This window comes from Heterodontus francisci, chromosome 6 (assembly GCF_036365525.1).
Source record: "Heterodontus francisci isolate sHetFra1 chromosome 6, sHetFra1.hap1, whole genome shotgun sequence".
Lineage (NCBI taxonomy): Eukaryota > Metazoa > Chordata > Chondrichthyes > Heterodontiformes > Heterodontidae > Heterodontus > Heterodontus francisci.
In genome coordinates, this window is record NC_090376.1 from 24,355,853 (window position 1) to 24,375,776 (window position 19,924).

Below are 19,924 nucleotides of genomic sequence, written 5' to 3' on the forward strand. Positions count from 1 at the left end.
AAAACGTGATCAAGCTTTGCTCTGATCCATTGGCTGAGGCATCGCTTACCTGTGGCTTTAGCCTTGTGAGCTTTTGGTGTTTTAGCATGCAGACAGCCCTGTGGAGAAGCTTCACTAGATTGATAACTCATCTTAAGGTATGGGTAGTGCTTCTCCTATCATGGACTTCTGCATTGAACTAGGGCTGGTCTCCTTGATTGGTGCTGATCAAGGCATGGGGGATGCCAAGTCATGAGGTTATAGATTGTGGTGGTATACAATTCCACTACAGCTGATAGGCCTCAGTGTCTTATGGGGTGTCCAGCTTTGGGTTGCTAGATCTGTCCTTCGCCCACTACACTTAGCATAGTGATAATGCCACACTGCACATGGAAGATGTCCTCATGCTGGAGATGCAAGTTTGTCTTCAGAATGACTATGTGGTGACCATTTCCACCAATGCTATCATGGACAAAGATGCCTGCAACAGATAGTTTGGTGTTGAAGAGTCAAGTAGGTTACTCTTTTGCGTTAGTTCCGTCACCACCTCACTGAAGTCCAGTCTGCCAGCTTCACGACTCGGTCAGCTTGATCATTTATCATTATTTATTATTAAATTATCACTATATTTCCTAAATTGGTGTCACCCTCCCTTGCAAGTGTGGTCACCTCCATTGTATCCCATATGCTACCCTCAGTCCCTACCTCTTATCATTCATATGCTAATACAAGAGATACCTTCCTGAAGCACCAGTTTGCAAATGTATGCTGATTACATTGAATTTGATCTCTCCATTAATCCTAAGACTGTTGCTACAAACTCTACTGGACTATCTGACATTACACATCAATGAGCTGAATTTTCTTGTAGTTTAATGCTCGAAAAGCCCAATCAACTCTATTTGGCAAGCGCCAGTGTGGAAGGGGCCACTAACACATCATGTTTCCATCAACCGCCTCAGCTGACCTCTAAGATTAAGTCAAAAGAGCAGGACCATTACAGAGACTACTTTCTTCTGTCTTTACAACATTGTCTATCTCCACCCTGCCTCGGCTTCATTGCTGCCAAAAGGCTTTATCACCTTAACACTCAACGTCTTAGTCTCTCCTCCGCCACTCAGCACAAATTACAACTTACTCAGAAAGCCACAGCCTGCCTCCCTACCTGTTCATCATCACATACTCTCATCCTTACCAAGCTCCATTGGATCTCTGTACCTCAATGAACTTGTATTAAGATCTTCATGCTCACTTTCAAATCCACCCTCCCCCACCCCCCCAAAACTTTGCCCCATTCAACTCAGCAATCACTTCCATTCATATACTTGCAAACACCCTTGGTTCCTACAACACCTGCTCCTCATAGAAACATAGAAAATAGGAGCAGGAGTAGGTCATTTGGCCCTTTGGGCCTGCTCCGCCATTCAAAAAAATCATGGCTGATCGTCCAGTTCAGTACCCTGTTCTCACTTTCTCCCCTTATCCCTTGATCCCTTTGGCATTAAGAAATATATCTATCTCCTTCTTGAATATATTTAATGATCTGGCCTCCACTGCCTTCTGCGGTAGAGAATTCCACAGGTTCGCCACCCTCTGAGTGAAGAGATTTCTCCTCATCTCGGTTCTAAATGGCAGACCTCGTATCCTAAGACTGTGACCCCTGGTTCTGGACTCCCCAGCCATCGGGAACATCCTCCCTGCATCTAGCCTGTCTAGTCCTGTTCGAATTTTATAGGTTTCTATGAGATCCTCTCTCATTCTTCTAAACTCTAGTGAATATAGGCCTAGTCGACCCAATCTCTCCTCATACGTCATTCCTGCCATCACAGGAATCAGCCTAGTAAATCTTCTTTGCACTCCCTCCATGGCAAGAACATCCTTCCTCAGATAAGGAGAGCAAAACCGCACACAATACTCCAGATGTGGTCTCACCAAGGCCCTGTATAACTGCAGTAAGACATCCTTGCTCCTGTACTCAAATCCTCTGGCAATGAAGGCTTCCTAATTGCTTGCTGCACCTGAATGCTTGCTTTCAGCGACTGATTTGCAAGGACACCAAGGTCTCGCTGCACCTCCCCCTTTCCCAATCAACCGTCATTCAGATAACTTAGAAAATAGGCGACATGTTTAGATAGAGGATCTGGATCGGCGCAGGCTTGGAGGGCCGAAGGGCCTGTTCCTGTGCTGTAATTTTCTTTGTTCTTTGTATAACGATCTGCCTTTCTGTTTTTACAGCCAAAGTGGATAACCTCACATTTATCCCTTGATCCCTCTGGTTCACTATTGTTCTTCATGGAAGGGAATCCATCACTCCAATCCCACAGTGCATGCTTGACTCTTAACACCCTCAGAGCAACTGGAGATGGTCAGCAGATACTGCCTAGCTAGTGTTGGCCACATACTGAAAAGAAATTTAAAACAAGTTGGAAACTTTTTCATTTCATAGTACAAACATAGACAAAGGGCTGAATTTTCCGCCACTCCAGTGGGTCAGATGGTGGCTTGGGAGCGGATGGGCCGGTGTAAAATTGACCAGTGGCTCCAGGAGGCCTACCCTCCCCACTCCCGCCTCCAGTCAATTTTACGGCAGTCGGGGTGGGGGGGGGGGGGTGGTGGTGGTTGGGTTTGGAGAACGGCCCACCTGCCCGAGGCCAATCAAGGTCCTTAAGTGGCCACTTATCGGCCACTTCAGAGCCTTTGCCCGCCTCCATGGGTATTTTACCCTTGGCAAATGGGCGTGCTGGGGACGTGAAAGGCCACCCAGCAATAGCTGAAGGCCTTTCCACGCGCCGGCGGGGGAGCCATGGCAGTCAGGCACAGAGTGCCCAATTGAGGGCCGCTCCCACCTCCCAACCTGGGACCCAAGATGCTGCCCCCCCCCTCCTCCCAAACGACCACTCTAGCCTCACCAGGGCACGACTGATCTCACTGATGAGGCATGCCCAACTTACCTTCGTTCCTGGCTCCATGGTGTCAGCTGGGCTGCAGTCCCAGCAGTGGCCACAGCTCCCGGTGCGCTGCTGGAACTAAGAGATGCTGGCCCGCTGATTGGCTGGCAACTCACTGAGGCGGGACTTCCTCCCTCAAGCGGGTGGAAGTCCCGAGTCGGGACAATTAAAGCCCAGGGACCAGTAAAATGTGGGACGGATCCCCGGGCTAGGCGGAAGTGGGTTCGCCACTGACTTTCACGTCGGTGGCGAATTTCCGTCCGCCTAAGGTAAACTCCAGCCCAAACAGTTTTGTTGTAACATACTAGAAAGTAAAGCGCTCTGATATGTACTGATATTTTTGATTAATTGAAGTGAATTCTATACTCTAAGCTACATTTTTCATGGAATGATCCAGTTCCTTTATGAGCACAGCAAAACATGTTCAGTGTTGAAGCTGCAACAGCTATATCCCTTTCATCAAGACACTAAAGAAAACGACCTTGTGCCAAACAACAATGGTTCACCTAGCAACCACACAACCGCCAATAAGCAGGAGGCCTAATCTAACCACTTAACCAGTCCCTACAGTAACCGCATAAAAATGACAGAGTTTTCTATATGCTGCTGAGAAGCATCTTAATCCATGTAAGTCAACCTCATTTTTATTTCATTTTACTAACCTATTCTGGGCTGTAAAATGTATTTACATAAATATAGAAAAGATGTCAGAAATCCACACAATACAGTATTAATTCAGCCAAACTCATCCCTACTGCTTAATCGTATCTAGTGTCTCTCCAATCTCTTCTGCGGTGATAGTTCACGTAACTATAGTTGAGTGGGACTGTGTGCAAGCTGCAAAATAACCTCATCTTGTGGATTCTGGTAAAGCTTAACTGTGACAGTTTACAATATGACTATCTCTAGATTGTCTTTCACACTCTGGGCAAAATCCAGTTCCTCATTTATGTAATATTTATGTAATATTTAAATGCATGGTTCTATTAGGAAGACAGACTGTAGAATTCATCTCTTTTGCTACCAGAGTGCATTATAAAAAATACTAGCATGAGTGGCGCAGTGGTTAGCACAGCAGCCTCACAGCTCCAGCGACCCCAGGTTCAATTCTGGGTACTGCCTGTGTGGAGTTTGCAAGTTCTCCCTGTGATGTGTGGGTTTCTGCTGGGTGCTCCGGTTTCCTCTCACAGCCAAAAACTTGCAGGTTGATAGGTAAATTGGCCATTGTAAATTGTCCCTAGTGTAGGTAGGTCGTAGGGAATATGGAATTAATGTAGGATTAGTATAAATGGGTGGTTGTTGGTCAGCACAGACTCCGTAGGCCGAAGGGCCTGTTTCAGTGCTGTATCTATCAATAAATTATATAGTGACTTTTGCAACCTTAGGACATCCAAAACGGTTTTACAGCCAATGAAGTACTTTTGAAGTGTAGTCACTGTTTCAATATAGAAAATGCAGTCATCAATTTGCACAAAGCAAGCTCCCACAAACAGCATGTAACGATGTCCAGATAATTTGTGTTATTAGTTAAGGGATAAATATTGACCAGGACTCCGGGGAAACTCCCCTGCTCTTCTTCAAAATAATGCCATGGGATCTTTTATATACATCTGAGAAGGCAGATGAGGCCTAGGTTTAATGCTTTTTGAGAGAGGGCATCTCTGACAGTGCAGCACTCCCTCAGTACTGCACTAAAGCATCAGCTTAGATCTTGTGCTCAAGTTTCCACTGGAGGGTGAGGTGGGGGTTGGGGGGTGCATAAGAACCCACAGCCTTCTTAGAGACTTAGGTGCGAATGCTCCCAACTGAGCCACAGCTGATACTTGCACAGAAGTCTCATTACAGTGTCTTTTTCATTGCTCAGAAAACCTCCGCTGCTCTCAGGTCCTGCTGAATATAATGATTAATTAAGCTTGAAATGCAAATGTATTATTCTCTAACCATATAAAAAGCTACAAGAGTAGCTTAGTAGAAGATATTCGCTGTGGATCGAAAATCATTTCCTGACAGTGATTTATATTTTCACACAAATTATAGTGAAACAGATTATAGTCAGAAACTTTAGCTACTACTGATCTGTCATAGTTCTGCCCACCTTTGGTGAAGCCCAGTGACAAGGCACTGATTCTAACAACCCATATGCAGGTTAACATAGCACCTAGCTTTCTCATTAAACACTGGCTACAGCTGAGTGGGAGACACTTAACACATCCTATCACAACTCAGGTTGCCAATGTGCTGCCTGCTAATATTGTCTCTGTTTTCACTTGACACAGGGACCCATCTGATACTGTCATTCTGGCCTGTTATTGGATATCCAGGTTATCTACAAAGTGCTGCTAAATGTCAATACATTTCAACAGTTAAATTAGTTTCAAAGTTTTAAAGCATAAATGATTCCAGCAAGAATTTCCTGCATGGTATTAATGAAGAGCAATGTTACTGCTCAGATATTTGACCCAATACCAGCACTAACAGGCAGCTAGCAGCAGCCTTAAGACTAGGACCTAATGATGCTGGAAGCAGGAACAAGGCTGCAAAAATTCATAATAATGGGTGATTGGGATATTAAACTGTGATGATAACTGTCCAAATGTTGGAAATGCTCTGCCACTATGCTTCACAATTTTCCAAATGTTTGCACACATATCGTTTATTTTTCCACAGGAAAAACTCTTAGATGCAACCCTGTAGGGACCTCACACACTCTTTTATGTCAATTGGATCCCATCCAAAAGGCCTCCCGTCTTGCTACTGTCCAGTCCAGATTTGCCATTGCCTTTTCACCATTTTTAGCTAGGCTCCTCTATCCAATCCAAAAGAGCTCCAGACCGTAGGTCAGCACATCTTTTTAAAGAAATGCTCTTGATGTGGGCAACACTAGCAAAGCTGTGTTCATTGGTCAACCTTAGCTACCCTGAGGTGGTGGTGGGCCTTCTCATTGAATCGTTATACTCCTTGACATGATGGTACTCCCACAACAGTGTTAGGTAGGGAATTACAGGATTTTGATCCAGTAATGATGAAGGAACAGTGCTATACGTCCAAGTCTGGATAATGTGTGGTTTGGAGAGGAACTTTCATGCAGTTTACTTACCCATTCAGAACCCAAGCATTTGCGACTATTTGTGCTGTTAACCTACATGGTTTTGTTAGCAGATGAGAGACCTACCTAAAGCAGACTGACAAATTTATACAAATCAGGGTTCTGTTATGCCAATTTGACCCCAATTTAATTGAGACCTGATGATGCAACCGCTTTGGATTTCCTGCTAGGCAGAAGACAGTTTGCAACTGGTCTGAGGGCAGCAACGGCACTTCTGGCAAGTCTAAAACTTTCCTTTGTGGGACCAGAAGATGCAGATTATCCCTCCAAGACATACAATTAAAGTCATGACCTTGCCTAGCCCTGACTCCACCGACTTCCCACAAGATCCTCCCAAAACTTCATTCCTACCACTGACCTACAATCGATGACAGGCGGCCAAGAGCCATCTGATCTTCAGTTGCCGGTAGCCACTTTGCACTCGTTATTTGCTCATTCGGGACAGGAAGTGAGCCAGTGGCATCTAAATGCGGCCGGCAGTTAAAGTTGTCATGGCCTCCCGCTGCCTCTGCTGGATGGGAAATCAACTCCGCAGAGGTGATTTCCTGCCAGAAATCCAATCCAATTTAAATCTGCCTCTATGGAGATAATTTTAACCTCACATGGCGATTTGGGAGGAGAGATGAAGGCCAACCCCAACCTGACTCCAACCCACGCACTTCCAGTTTTAACAGGCAACCAAACTGCTATCAGGAGGTGGGTCGGTCACTAAAATATTTCAAAGAGGCTGCATGCCTCCAATTTAGCTTAGCTTTTAGTTTTAATGCCTGTAGGTTTCCCAGAAGCTGAAGGGAGGCATGAAAGGCTGGATCCATCAAGGTAAGTGCCTTTACAGCACAGCCTGTGGGTCAGGAGTGCTTCCCTCTGGCTCACCAAGCTGAGATCTAGGCAATTGGACCCCTGCGATCGGCTGACACTCCCCTGCCACGTCCAACTCCTCTCCCACCCCCGCAATGTCCCACTTACCTCTGTTCTCCTCTTCGGCTACTGTCACGCCCGACAGCCAATCAGACTGTCAATCTGGCTGGCTGGGGCCAGGAAATCTGTTGAAAAAATTTTAAGTGGGTCCTGCCATTAAATTCCATTCCCATCTTGCAGTTATTATCGGTGCCAGTCTTGACATCTCTCTTTTGGTTTCCAGCAAAATATTGGAATAAATACTATCTACAACTATATACAACAGGGCAGCACAGTGGCGCAGTGGTTAGCACCACAGCCTCACAGCTCCAGCGACCCAGGTTCCATTCTGGGTACTGCCTGTGCGGAGTTTGGAAATTCTCCCTGTGACCGCGTGGATTTTCGTGGGGTGTTCCGGTTCCCTCCCACAACCAAAGACTTGCAGGTTGATAGGTAAATTGGCCATTGTAAATTGCCCCTAGTGTAGGTAGGTGGTAGGGGAAGGTGGGGATGTGGTAAGAATATGGGATTAGTATAAATGGATGGTTGATGGTCAGCACAGACTTGATGGGCTGAAGGGCCTGTTTCAGTGCTGTATCTCTAAATAAAATAAACATACCACATGTCAATATTACTGTGCATATTACAGAGGCAAGTTCAAGTAAAATTACTAACACTACATTTGGGCTCCAATGAAAAACTTTTGATGGCTGTGGTCTGTACATGATGAACATTACTGAACACAAATCTAAAGAAAGCACTGCTGTGTTATTGATCTTTGTGCTACTGGACCACTGGAATAATTACAGCCCTGAAATTAAACTACGCATACTAATATACAAACCGTTAAAGCTTTTTTTTTTTAAAATGCCTTGCTCTGCTATTTTGAAAAGGAGATTAAAGCCAGTTTATTTTAAACAGCTAAGTCTCCACTAAAGTAGAATTGTGAAGGAATGGAGAGGGATTTTGGACGGACATGTCAAGCTTTCATATGCTCGTAACCCACTCTGTAACTTCAGGGCATAGCATTGTGATGACAAAGAACAAAATATGAAAGAGTCTGCACTGTATAATTATTCCCCATGTATATCTGCAGACTTGACTTCATTAGCATTCAATACTAATAGCAGTCTATTTACTTTAAGCCATTGACTTGATTTTAATGCCACGATACTTGTGTAATTTAAGTGAATTAAATAGACAAATTAATAGTGCATTTGACAGTGAAATCCTAAAACTGCTGCAGTGCTTTAAAAAAAGAAGATAAATAATGAGAAAGGAATATAAGACGAGAGAAGTTCACTGAAGAGCAAGACCGTTGTTGAGCAATTATAATCCTAACTTACTTGACATATGGCTTGTTTTCTGAGCTCTTGAGCTCCTCATCACTTTAAATTGGCCAACCACATGCTAATTCATTCCTATCCTTTCTGTCCAATGCACAATAGGTAGTGGCTACCACTCAGTGTATCAATGAATAAATTCCTTAGCTGACATAACTGTTAGGAGCACCTTCACCCCAAGGACAGCAGTGGTTCAAGAAGTCCATTACCACCTTTTCAGGGCAACTCAGAATAGGCCATAAATAGACCTTGCCAGCAACTCCCACATCCCAAGAGTCAATTAAAAAGAAAGATGGGTTGAGGCAAGGGGGTAAACAGATGATGGTACAAAGGTGGAAGTACATGGTTCTTGAAGATATGAGGTCGAAAGTTCAGCTCAGGGTCAAATAGGATGCCAAGGCTGCATAAAATGAGCTTCCACCTGAAACAGTGGCCAAGGCAGGGGATGGAGTCTGTGGTGAGGGAACGTAATTTGTGGCGTGTAGCTGGGAAGAGGGGGTTGGGGGAGCAGTGGTTAAAGACAATAGCTTCGCTCTTCCGAAGGTTTAACGCAGGATAGATCCTTAGGGAACACCAGACAGTCACAGAAGATGTCATTTGTGACTTTGATTAGGACGGTTTTAATGCTATAGCAGAGGCAAACACCTGACTGGAAAGATTAGTTAGTTTTAGCAATATTATGGAAAAGGACAAAGATAGAACAGGAGTAAACAGTGACCCCTAGTTCTAGATTCTCCCACAAGGGGAAACATCCTTTCCATATCCACCCTGTCAAGACCTCTCAGAATCTTATATGTTTCAATCAAGTTGCCTCTTACTCTTCTAAACTCCAGTGGATACAAGCATAGCCTGTCAACCTTTCCTCATAAGACAACCCGCCCAGTCCAGGTGTTAGTCTAGTAAACCTTCTCTGAACTGTTTCCAACGCATTTACATCCTGCCTTAAATAAGGAGACCAATACAGTACACAGTACTCCAGATGTGGTCTCACCAATGCCCTGTAGCTGAAGCATAACCTCCCTCCATTTGTATTCAATTCCCCTTGCAATAAATAATAACATTCTATTAGCTTTCCTAATTACTTGCTGTACCTGCATACTGACCTTTTGCGATTCATACACTAGGACACCCAGATCCCTCTGCATCGCAGAGCTCTGCAATCTCTCACCATTTAGATAATATGCTTCTTTTTTATTCTTCCTGTCAAAATGGACAATTTCACATTTTCCCACATTATACTCCATTTGCCAGTTCTTTGCCCACTCACAACCTATCTATATCCCTTTGTAGCCTCCTTATGTCCTCTTCACAACTTACTTTCCTACCTATTTTTGTGTCATCAGCAAATTTAGTAACCATACTTTTGGTCCCTTCATCTAAGTCATTTATATAAATTGTAAAAAGTTGAGACCCCAGCACTGATCCCTGTGGCACATCACTCATTACATTTTGCCAACCAGAAAATGACCCATTTATGCCTACTCTCTGTTTCCTGTTAGCTAGCCAATTTTCTGAAGCTGCCCAATGTCCAGATGCAGCAAGACCTGGACAACGTCCAGGCTTGGGCTGATAAGTGGCAAGTAACATTCACGCCACACAAGTGCCAGGCAAAGACCATCTCAAACAAGAGAGAATCTAACCATCTCTCCTCGATATTCAATGGCATTACCATCACTGAATCCCCCACAGTACTGGGCCTCTTTTTATTCTTGATCCAGCTCCTGGTAGGTTTGGCCAGGGTGGGGGAAGCCACTACTGTTCTGCTTAGGCCTCAGATAGATATTGCAGTTGAGCCACAATGATGATATAATTGGAACCAGAGCTGCATATTTAAAGAAGGAATTCCTCCACCTGCCACCACCTCCCCCCGCCCCATCCCTCCACCCCCCGCCCCATCCCTCCACCCCCCACAACCCACCCTGACCCCAGCCGGCTTCAGACAGGTGTGCTCACTACTTGGAATTGAAGTTGGCCAGATCGGGAGTAAAGGTCAGTTCTTCGCTCTATCTTAACTGCCCTCTGTTCAGTTTTCACTGGTTGTGAAGTCGGCTGGGGGGTCCCATGTGGCTGCGGGGAGTTTAAAATTCTCGTCTATGAATCCAAAACATCCTACCTTTTTCAGCAGCGAGAGTCAGCAGTAGCTGCTGACTAATAAATAGTAAATTTAAGAAAATCTAGTTAAGCTTCCCAACCATAGGTACTTTGGTGGCAATACAGACTACAGCACGAAGGATTTTACAATCTAAATGCTTTTATTTTTCAAATCTGCTTTAGAATTTTCAATCTAAATATTTACTAAGAATTGTTTCCAAGTTAGTTGCAAATTAGCAGTACCTACATCCTGAGGTAGGATCTGAGAAATTCCTCTAAATAGAGTAATAGATCATAAAGGATACTGTACAAAGGCACATCACAAAGTTTTTAATAGTTAGTCTTTATTTACTCCTGTGGACTATGAGCAACTGAAAATGACAGCTGTCCCAGTAATCTATATAATAACTGCATTGCCCAGCCTAACTACGTTCAATCCCAAGTCTGCATTCGTATTAACTGATCGCAACCAGGAGAGCGGTAGGGATGCTATAATTAGCCTTACATCATTGAAAGAGTAAAAATGTAGGCAGGGTGGTCACCGCTGATTACTATCCAGGAAATCCTGCTGAAAAATACTCCATGCACTACTTTAACTAATTCTTCCAGGAAACTCCTCTCAATTTCTCCATTGTGCAGAGTTTGGGCCTTCATAGCATCCATTGGGACATTTTCAAAATAGTGCAATGGAATTTGTGGTTGGCATGGACTACCTAAAACTTTATTCCCACATTGTTAATTCTTCCTGCTTTGATGAGTTTTAAGTCTCTCAGAGTTATTACCAGGTTTCGATGTGTAGTCAGTGAGTAGTGAAAGACTGAAATAAGTTGTTATGCCATGTAGCATACAAAAATTTGTAGCCACTGCATTTCAAATTGCATTTTATTATATGGAATTCTGGAACTTTTACCAGTCTTGGGGATCAAACGCCCAATCATCACGCCCCTCTTCAAAAATATTTAAAAGACCAACCCACCTCCTGCAGAGTGGGTTTGATGCCTGCCCCACTGTCCCGCTTCCATCAAAACTGGAAGTGGACAGGCTAGGGTCATGGATCAGATTCTATAAATCTATCTAATTGATTTCAACATGAATTTCCAGAAATGATGGGCTGGATTTTAATGCCCCTCCGCCGTCGGAAACATTGGTGAGGGGGGCAATGAAGATCGCTGTGGCGGAGGCCCACCAACGGCCCGGATGGCGGAAGGCCCCGTGCCGATCTCAGTGGTGGCCGCCCCGCCACTTGGCGACGGGACCCCCATTTCAATATGTAAACTAATTTACATACCTGATTTAATGAGGGTCCCGTCGCCTCCATAATCGCCGCACCGATCTTCATTTGGCGGCCGACAGTGCCGCGCCTTCGAATCCCTGTTTGGGAAAACGTGGCGCGACACCTGTGGGGAGGGGTGGGGTGAGGAGGATTTTATCCCCTTTGCGGGAGGTGGCAGCGGGGTAACAATGATGCGGATTGGTCGGGGGGGCTTGATGGGAAGGGGTGAAGAACTTTGTTGGGGGGGGGGAAGGTCAAATTCTTAACAAACAAATTCTGGGAGAGAAAGGGCAGGAATGTTTTGAGATGCCATGGGGGTAGGGGGTGGGAAAATTAATTTCAAAGTAATTTATTTCTGCGTTTTGGTAATTCAACTGACCTGGCCCTTTAATTTTTAAAGCTCCATGAAGGGCTGTAAGCCCTTTAAAAATGGTGGCGCGCTTGCACATTGGCGCCAGATGCCATTGCCGGTGACAGTTCACCCGCCCCCTCACGTTATCGAAGGGGGCGGGCGCCGCGGCCATGCAAATGTGCCGCTGCGTTTGGAATCACCGCAGCTCCGTGACATGGTGCCCGTGCGAGCGGGGGGCATTTTTTACGCCCACTACCTACTTCGGCAGCAGACTCTTAAAATGCAGCCCGATAAGAGATGGAAATAATCAAAGCATTTGCTTTGTAAAAGAGAAACAGAAATGTTTTCAATGACAGTATTTGTGTGTTTAGGATTGCAGATTGCAGAAATCTGGTTGACAGAAAAAGCCAAGTTCCTCAAACTCACTGTGCAAATAAAAATCCCCCTACAAAAGGTTTGTGGGGGCCATGTTAGTTAGCAGTACTCACATTGTGCGATCTATCATCTGAGCCTCTCTAATGTAGCGATTGATGAAGGTGTACTGCATCTTGCTGATTTTAATCAGCTCGCTGCGGAATGAATGTTCCTGCGAAAGCAAACCATAACATTGTGATTCAATTATACCGACAACAACACGACACACAGCGCTGAGTGTGAAGATGAATTTAAATATTACACACCTGAATACACCAGGATTTAAGAGTAAGCTTTCTAAGTGAACAAGGATCAAAATAGGTTTTCGACAACTGTTTGAAAGGTCAACTGTTGTTCAGAGTCTCAGTTTAACACCTGTGAGTAAATTTTTGTTTAAAAGCGAAACTCTGTTCAATTTGCTTCAAACCATTTGCCCACAACCAAATCCAGGCACAAATGTGTCAATAAACTATACAGTTGTCTCTATAATGTTTTATCAAGGAAACCAGGTCAACTGATAGGATAGAAAAGTGTCTGTGGACCAGGAGTTGCTGTTTCCTTTAAAATAAAAACATAATCATAATTACATTACTAGTTATTATTGATAGAATTACTATTGATCCTCTCCCTCCATGCTTCCACTGTATTAACAACTGTATCTTGGAAAAATATGTCAGGGAATTTATTTAATAGATAGATTACTCCTTGTTCAATCAACTACCCTGAAGAGGAGGAGTCAAGAACAAAAACCCTTTGAGGATAAAGGGATAAAATGCTAGTAGAATGGATTTGAAAGGCACAATTATTATATTGCTTGTTGTGTGCCATTAAACTAGAATGAAAATTGCAGATATGAAAATAAATGCAGCAATCCAGTTGTGATTTAGTTATAGGACAGGCATTTGCAGTATTTGTTAGAAAAGCGAGGCTATTGAAAATCTGCCTGAGTGCTAATATATAAATTATGTTTAGTTTGCAGACTTTGATGATACAGTTTTCTGTGTAGCATAATAAACATCCCCTCCAAATCGGAGTCTTTTTTAAAATCAGCCAACTTACATATGCAGATTGGTCACAGAATATTAGGTCTAATTAGCATAATTTGTCATGGGGCTCTCTTTTAGCACGATAAATAAATTTAGATTTGATGGATTTTGCGCTATTCCATCTTTGGAATTAATAACTATGTTGTCCCGTAACATCAATGCCATCTGGCTGCAGCTTACCTCAGCTGCTAGTATCACATCTGAAGACAACAACAGGGATAAACTATAAGAGGAGTGAAACATTACACACAGAACTAGTGACATGTGCAGGTCATAAAAATAGGGGTACAGTCTTACAATCCCAACCTTGTATCTAGTGTTCCATCTACACACACCTTTGCTTTTTACTTTCTTGCCGTTTTTTTAATCCCTTCTATTAAAATAATGGTGTGACCAATGCCTCATACACTGTTGTATCTTGAATAATAATTTCCCATTCAAAGCCGTTAAAGAATTATATTTTAAATTATAAATCTGTTAATGAACAGCTCTTTACACATTTGACCCCCATTCTGATGCAATGGCCTTGAGAGTAACAGTGAAGCAGGAAGGGAACGGCAGTGGGTGGGGGGGGGAAGAGGAACCTAGAGTTATGGCTTTCCCAAAAGGCCTGCCGAATTTAACAAGACCTCTTTTATGTTTTCTGCATGGGTTTCCCGGCCGTAGCCAGCCAGGTTGAGAGGCTGGTTGGAGAAGGGGTTGCAGATCAGACATCAGAGGAAGGTGAGCCAGACATCAGAGGTCAGACATCAGGGTCCAAAAACAGGGGGTTCTGATTGCGGGTGAGGTGTTCGGCCAATCACAAGGGTCTGGCCACAAGGTGGGAAGCAGGTAAATCTTGGTGGCCAAGGGATGGGGGGAGGGGCAAGCATTCCTGCTCCTGTACCTCCTTGCCCACAAATAATGCTGTAAATCCACTGACCTGATGAACCCCGCCCTTCTCAACTCCCGTCAGCTGACACATTTCCCAAGGTCTGGGTTGAATTGAAGGCATATAGCCTCATTAAAATACTTTAGTGACAGACTGAGAGCAGGTTAGACATCTGCCTTCGCCCCCCGCCCCCAACACCTCCACTAAAAATGGAAGTGGGTGGGTTGGGGGCAGGTTTGCCACTTTTATTTTAATTTTGAATCCCCCCACCCGCCTGACCAACCCCTCCAGCCCTGCCCATCCTTAGGGTTAAAATTCCCACCTCTCCCATTGCATCAGATTAAAGAGAATTTTTTTTAATGCGACCATGAAACTTAACCCCAAAGGTAAGGTCTGACTGTTTAGTTTACACAATATTTTAAAGCATCTATTTAATATGCACTACTTTTCAGATGACAGCTGCCTTCTTATAATAGATCAAACTCAGAATTCTATTTTTCACAAATAATACGTCAAACAGTATGAAGCATATAACAATGGTTTCTGCATCCTCTAGGTTTCTATCTGTTCAATATAGGAAACAATAATGTGATCTACATTGCCAACTGCGCTGCTGTGTATCCAGTGCTGACATGCTACATTATGGGGTGCTAAAGCCTAGAGAGCACCTGATTGTATAACACTTGACTATATGATCCAGAGCCTGCACACTCATGCTGTGCTTCTTCTCTTGCCATTTACATACAAAGGCCTGGATTTTCTTGTCCCGCTGCTGGGAGTGGCGGAGGGCGAAAAAAATGGTGGCCTGCACGTGCTGGCCACACGTTACCATGCTGCCGCGATTTTTCTCGCGGCGGCCCAGGATAATGAGCCAGTCGGGCCACACCCCAACCCCCACCCCCCCCACCCCACCCCACCAATCACATTGAGGGGGCAGGCTCTGCAACACCGGCAATGCGCAGGCGCTGGTGCCATTTTTAAAGGGCAGCCTGCCGGCATATTTAAATTTTTTTAAATGCTACACCCGCCCCCCCGTGTACCACTGAAAAATCTATTGCCCCTCCCCCCATTATAATTAAATTCAATATTTGCCCTCTCCCCCCAAAACACTTACCTTCAACACTTGACCTTCCACCCCCCCCCCAACCCCAAACTGATCAAAGTGCAGAGGTCACCCCTTCCCACCCTCCCCTGCATTAGTAATTTACATTTGACCCCGTTGCCCCCCCCCCCCTCCTACTGCACTAAAAATCATAAGATTCCCCCCTTCCACACCACGGTGGCGCCTTCTTTCCCTGGATGGGATAGTGAAGACACCTGACTGCCAGCTGCTGCTCAGAAGATCGCGGCCCAAAGGTAAGATACGTGTATTAATTTAGTTAATTTAAATATGAAAAGCAGGGTCCCATCGCCCAGTGGTGGGGGGACCACCACAGAGCCTCGCCACCGCTGGGAAAACTGGGCCTGGCACTCCCGGTGTTGGACTCCGTGGCGGGCCGCTGCCGACCCTACCTTCCAGCCCCCGCCCCACCACGACCCTCGCCACAGAGCCCGACGTCGGGATCTCAGTAAAATCCCGGCCAAAGGGTGGTACGAGTGTGAAACTCTCTTCCACAAATGTCAGTTGATGTTGGGTCAATTGTTAGTTTTAAATTTGAGATTGCAAGATTTTTGTTAACCAAAGGTATTCAGGGTTATGGGGCAAAGGTCAAAGATCAGCCATGATCTAAATGAATGGAAAAATAGGCTCGCGGGGGGAGGGGTGCTAAACGGCCTCTTGTCTGTATGTTCACCTTTTCTTTTAATTAGTCAGGCTGACTGATTTGATAAATCCTCTCTCGTTATAAAAGCAGCCTTCTCCTGCAAGCAGATGTAAAATGCACACATGTTGGAAAGAGGATTGCGAGAGACAATGAGTGGTACCCGCAAGTAGTTTAGTTTAGTTTAGAGATACAGCACTGAAACAGGCCCTTCGGCCCACCGAGTCTGTGCTGACCATCAACCACCCATTTATACTAATCCTACACTAATCCCATATTCCTACCACATCCCCACCTGTCCCTATATTTCCCTACCACCTACCTATACTAGGGGCAATTTATAATGGCCAATTTACCTGCCAACCTTATTTAGGACACTGGCCACCTTTGTTGGGTGTGCCAGCAGGCAGCATTAAGCAATCTTTGCTGGCATAGTATTTCCTGTTGCATGCCACATTTAGTGGGTGACAAGATCAGAAATGGAATAATTAAACAGAGCAATGTAAAAATATGAACCTGCCTAGACCTTTAGAAAGATGAACATTTGGTATCAGTTCACTGGATTCTCCCTCTGTGATGGTGTACCAAATTTACAGCAGAGAATAATAAGGAAGCTTCACAAGTTATTTCTTTATTTAGATATTGTTATATGTACACTTACCTATGAGGGAGGTAAAGATTAGAGATTTATTTGGTTTGAATTATTGTCACAATTTAGACAGGAAATAACTTTTCTAGCTTCAATAAATTACTGATTATTATATATTTAAGTTTTAACCAATATGATGAGCAATCCACCTCCAATATGGAATAAGTGCCTACATACTACTGCCATATTGGATTTTTAAGTGCCCACTCCATGCCTGTAAAACAGGTAGAGCATGATCCAATTTCTAGACCACGATGATTTGATCTGCACTACTGAAAATACAGTACAAAATGAAAGATAAGATAATTTTTTTGAAATCTTTCGTAAAAGGCAACAATGAAGTGAGATAAAAAGTGATTTATAATTTTTGCAGCAGGTTGTGATTTTTTTTCATTCCTGGGATGTGGGCATTGCTGATTAGGCCATTACAGCTCCTCAGATACTCCTCAGATACTCAGATACTCCTCAGATACTCGTTCCTGGGATGTAGATGCTTTGGAGAGGGTGCAGAGGAGGTTCACCAGGATGTTGCCTGGTATGGAGGGCGCTAGCTATGAAGAGAGGTTGAGCAGATTAGGATTATTTTCATTAGAAAGACGGAGGTTGAGGGGGGACCTGATTGAGGTGTACAAAATCATGAGAGGTATAGACAGGGTGGATAGCAAGCAGCTTTTTCCCAGAGTGGGGGATTCAATTACTAGGGGTCACGAGTTCAAAGTGACAGGGGAAAAGTTTAGGGGGGATATGCGTGGAAAGTTCTTTACGCAGAGGGTGGTGGGTGCCTGGAACGCGTTGCCAGCGGAGGTGGTAGACGCGGGCACGATAGCGTCTTTTAAGATGTATCTAGACAGATACATGAATGGGCAGGAAGCAAAGAGATACAGACCCTTAGAAAATAGGCGACATGTTTAGATAGAGGATCTGGATTGGCGCAGGCTTGGAGGGCCGAAGGGCCTGTTCCAGTGCTGTAATTTTCTTTGTTCTTTGTTCTTTGTTCATCCCTAATTGCCTTTGGTGGTGGTGAGCTGCCTTCTTGAACCACTGCAGTCCATGTGGGGTAGGTACACCCACAGTGCTGTTAGGAAGCGAGTTCCAGGATTTTGACCCAGCAACAGTGAAGCAACGGCGATATAGTTCCAAGTCAGGATAGTGTGTGGCTTGGAGGGGAAATTGCAAGTGGTGGTGTTCTGCTGCCTTGTCCTTCTGGGTGATAGAGGTCGCGGGTTTGGAAGGTGCTGTCAAAGGAGCCTTGGTGCTTTGCTCATTGCACCTTGTAGATGGTACAAACTGCTGCCACTGTGTGTTGGTGATGGAGGGAGTGAATGTTTGTGGATGGGGTACCAATCAAGCGGGCTGCTTTGTTGTGAATGATGTCGAGCTTCTTGAGTGTTGTTGGAGCTGCACCCATTCAGGCAAGTGCAGAGTATTTCATCACACTCCTGACTTGTGCCTTGTAGATGGTGGACAAACTTTGGGGAGTCAGGAGATGAGTTACTCGCCACTAGCCTCTGACCTGCTATTGTAGCCACGGTATTTATATGGCTACTCCAGTTCAGTTTCTGGTCAATGGTAACTCCCAGGATGTTGATAGTGGGGGATTCAGCGATCGTAATGCCATTGAACATCAAGGGGAAATGGTTAGATTCTCTCTTGTTGGAGATGGTCATTGCCTGGCACTTGTGTGGCGCGACTGTTACTTGCCACTTATCAGCCCAAGCCTGGATATCGTCCAGGTCTTGCTGCATTTTGACACGGACTGCTTCAGTATCTGAGGAGCTGTAATCTCATTATAGTAAATTCGGCTCAATAAAATTAATACCAGTGGTGTCTTGGGTAAAAGCATAGACCTGTTCACTCACAGCATCTGAACTGCATAGATAAGCACAAAACTCTTCATGGGGGTCGGAATAAGCTTGCAAGCCCTGAGATCAAAGCAGTCAGGTGTAAGGTTATTAAAATTTTAGCTCATATCTGAGATAGCCTGCATAGTCAGCTCAATCCATGATTTATTCCGTTCATTCCACATGTGCTACACTGATCTAATTTTAAATCTTAGTACAATAACATTTTTCTGGTGGAGCTGATTACATATTTCATATAAATTTGATGTCTGTGCTATGAAAAGAAGTTTCATTATCTTAACATTATCACAAAATATATCATCCATAAACGCGGCAATTGACTCTAGAAGTTACATGCAATTTATTCAACAGCATTCAGTTCAGCTTTCAGAAAAATTATTTTAGTTCAGAATGAAAAAGTAAATCTACTTATTGAGAGAGAAAACCTGTAAAGAAGCTATATTGTCAGGGTTTAAACATTTTCTATCCTTTATAGATATATATATATATAAATGGCTTAGATGAAGGGACCGAAGGTATGCTTGCTAAATTTGCTGATGACACAAAGATAGGTAGGAAAGTAATAAAAGCAAAATACTGTAGATGCTGGAAATCTGAAATAAAAACAAGAAATGCTGGAAATACTCAGCAGGTCTGGCAGCATCTGTGGAGAGAGAAGCAGAGTTAACATTTCAGGTCAGTGACCCTTCTTCAGAACTGACAAATATTAGAAATGTAAAAGGTTTTAAGAAGTAAAGCAGAGGGTGGGACAAAAGCGTAGGTGATGATCTGACAAGGTCACAGAGAATAACTGACCAGAAGGGCATGGAACAAAGGCAAACGGTATGTTAATGGTGTGCTGAAAGACAAAGCGTTAGTACAAAGAGGGTGTGAATAGACTGTAAAGCACAAAGCACTCCAAGCACAAACCTTAAAAAAAAAATTAAAAAACAGAAACAGTGGTTGGCACAGTAGAAACAAACTAACCAAACAAAAAAAACTAAAATAAAATAGCCAAATAAAAAAGAAAAAAGAATAAAAGAAAAAATAACTAAACATAAAAAGGGGGGGGCTCGACATGCTCTGAAATTATTGACTTCAATGTTCAGTCCGGCAGGCTGCAGTGTGCCTAATTGGTAAATGAGTTGCTGTTCCTCAAGCTTGCGTTGATATTCACTGGAACACTGCAGCAATCCCAGGACTGAGATGTGAGCATGAGAGCGTGGGGGGTGGGGGGTTGTTGAAATGGCCAGCAACCGGAAGCTCGGGGTTATGTTTACGGACTGAGCAGAGGTGTTCCGCAAAGCGATCACTCAATCTGCGTTTGGTCTCCCCAATGTAGAAGAGACAACAT

General features: G+C 44.1%; 1 protein-coding gene across 5 annotated transcripts in view; it reads right to left on the reverse strand.

Moving 5' to 3' along the window:
• Positions 1-19,924, reverse strand: part of LOC137371185 (von Willebrand factor A domain-containing protein 3B-like) — a 293,943-nt gene that overhangs the window by 86,072 nt on the left and 187,947 nt on the right. For 3 of the 5 annotated variants that reach the window (XM_068033287.1, XM_068033286.1, XM_068033289.1), the window contains exons 26-27: positions 18,589-18,651; positions 12,478-12,575 (exon numbers count right to left, since the gene is read on the reverse strand). In XM_068033287.1, coding sequence (XP_067889388.1) covers positions 12,478-12,575; positions 18,589-18,651 — 161 coding nt within the window. The remainder of the gene's footprint in view (positions 1-12,477; positions 12,576-18,588; positions 18,652-19,924) is intronic. The other 2 variants (XM_068033288.1, XM_068033290.1) reach the window with 1 other exon arrangement.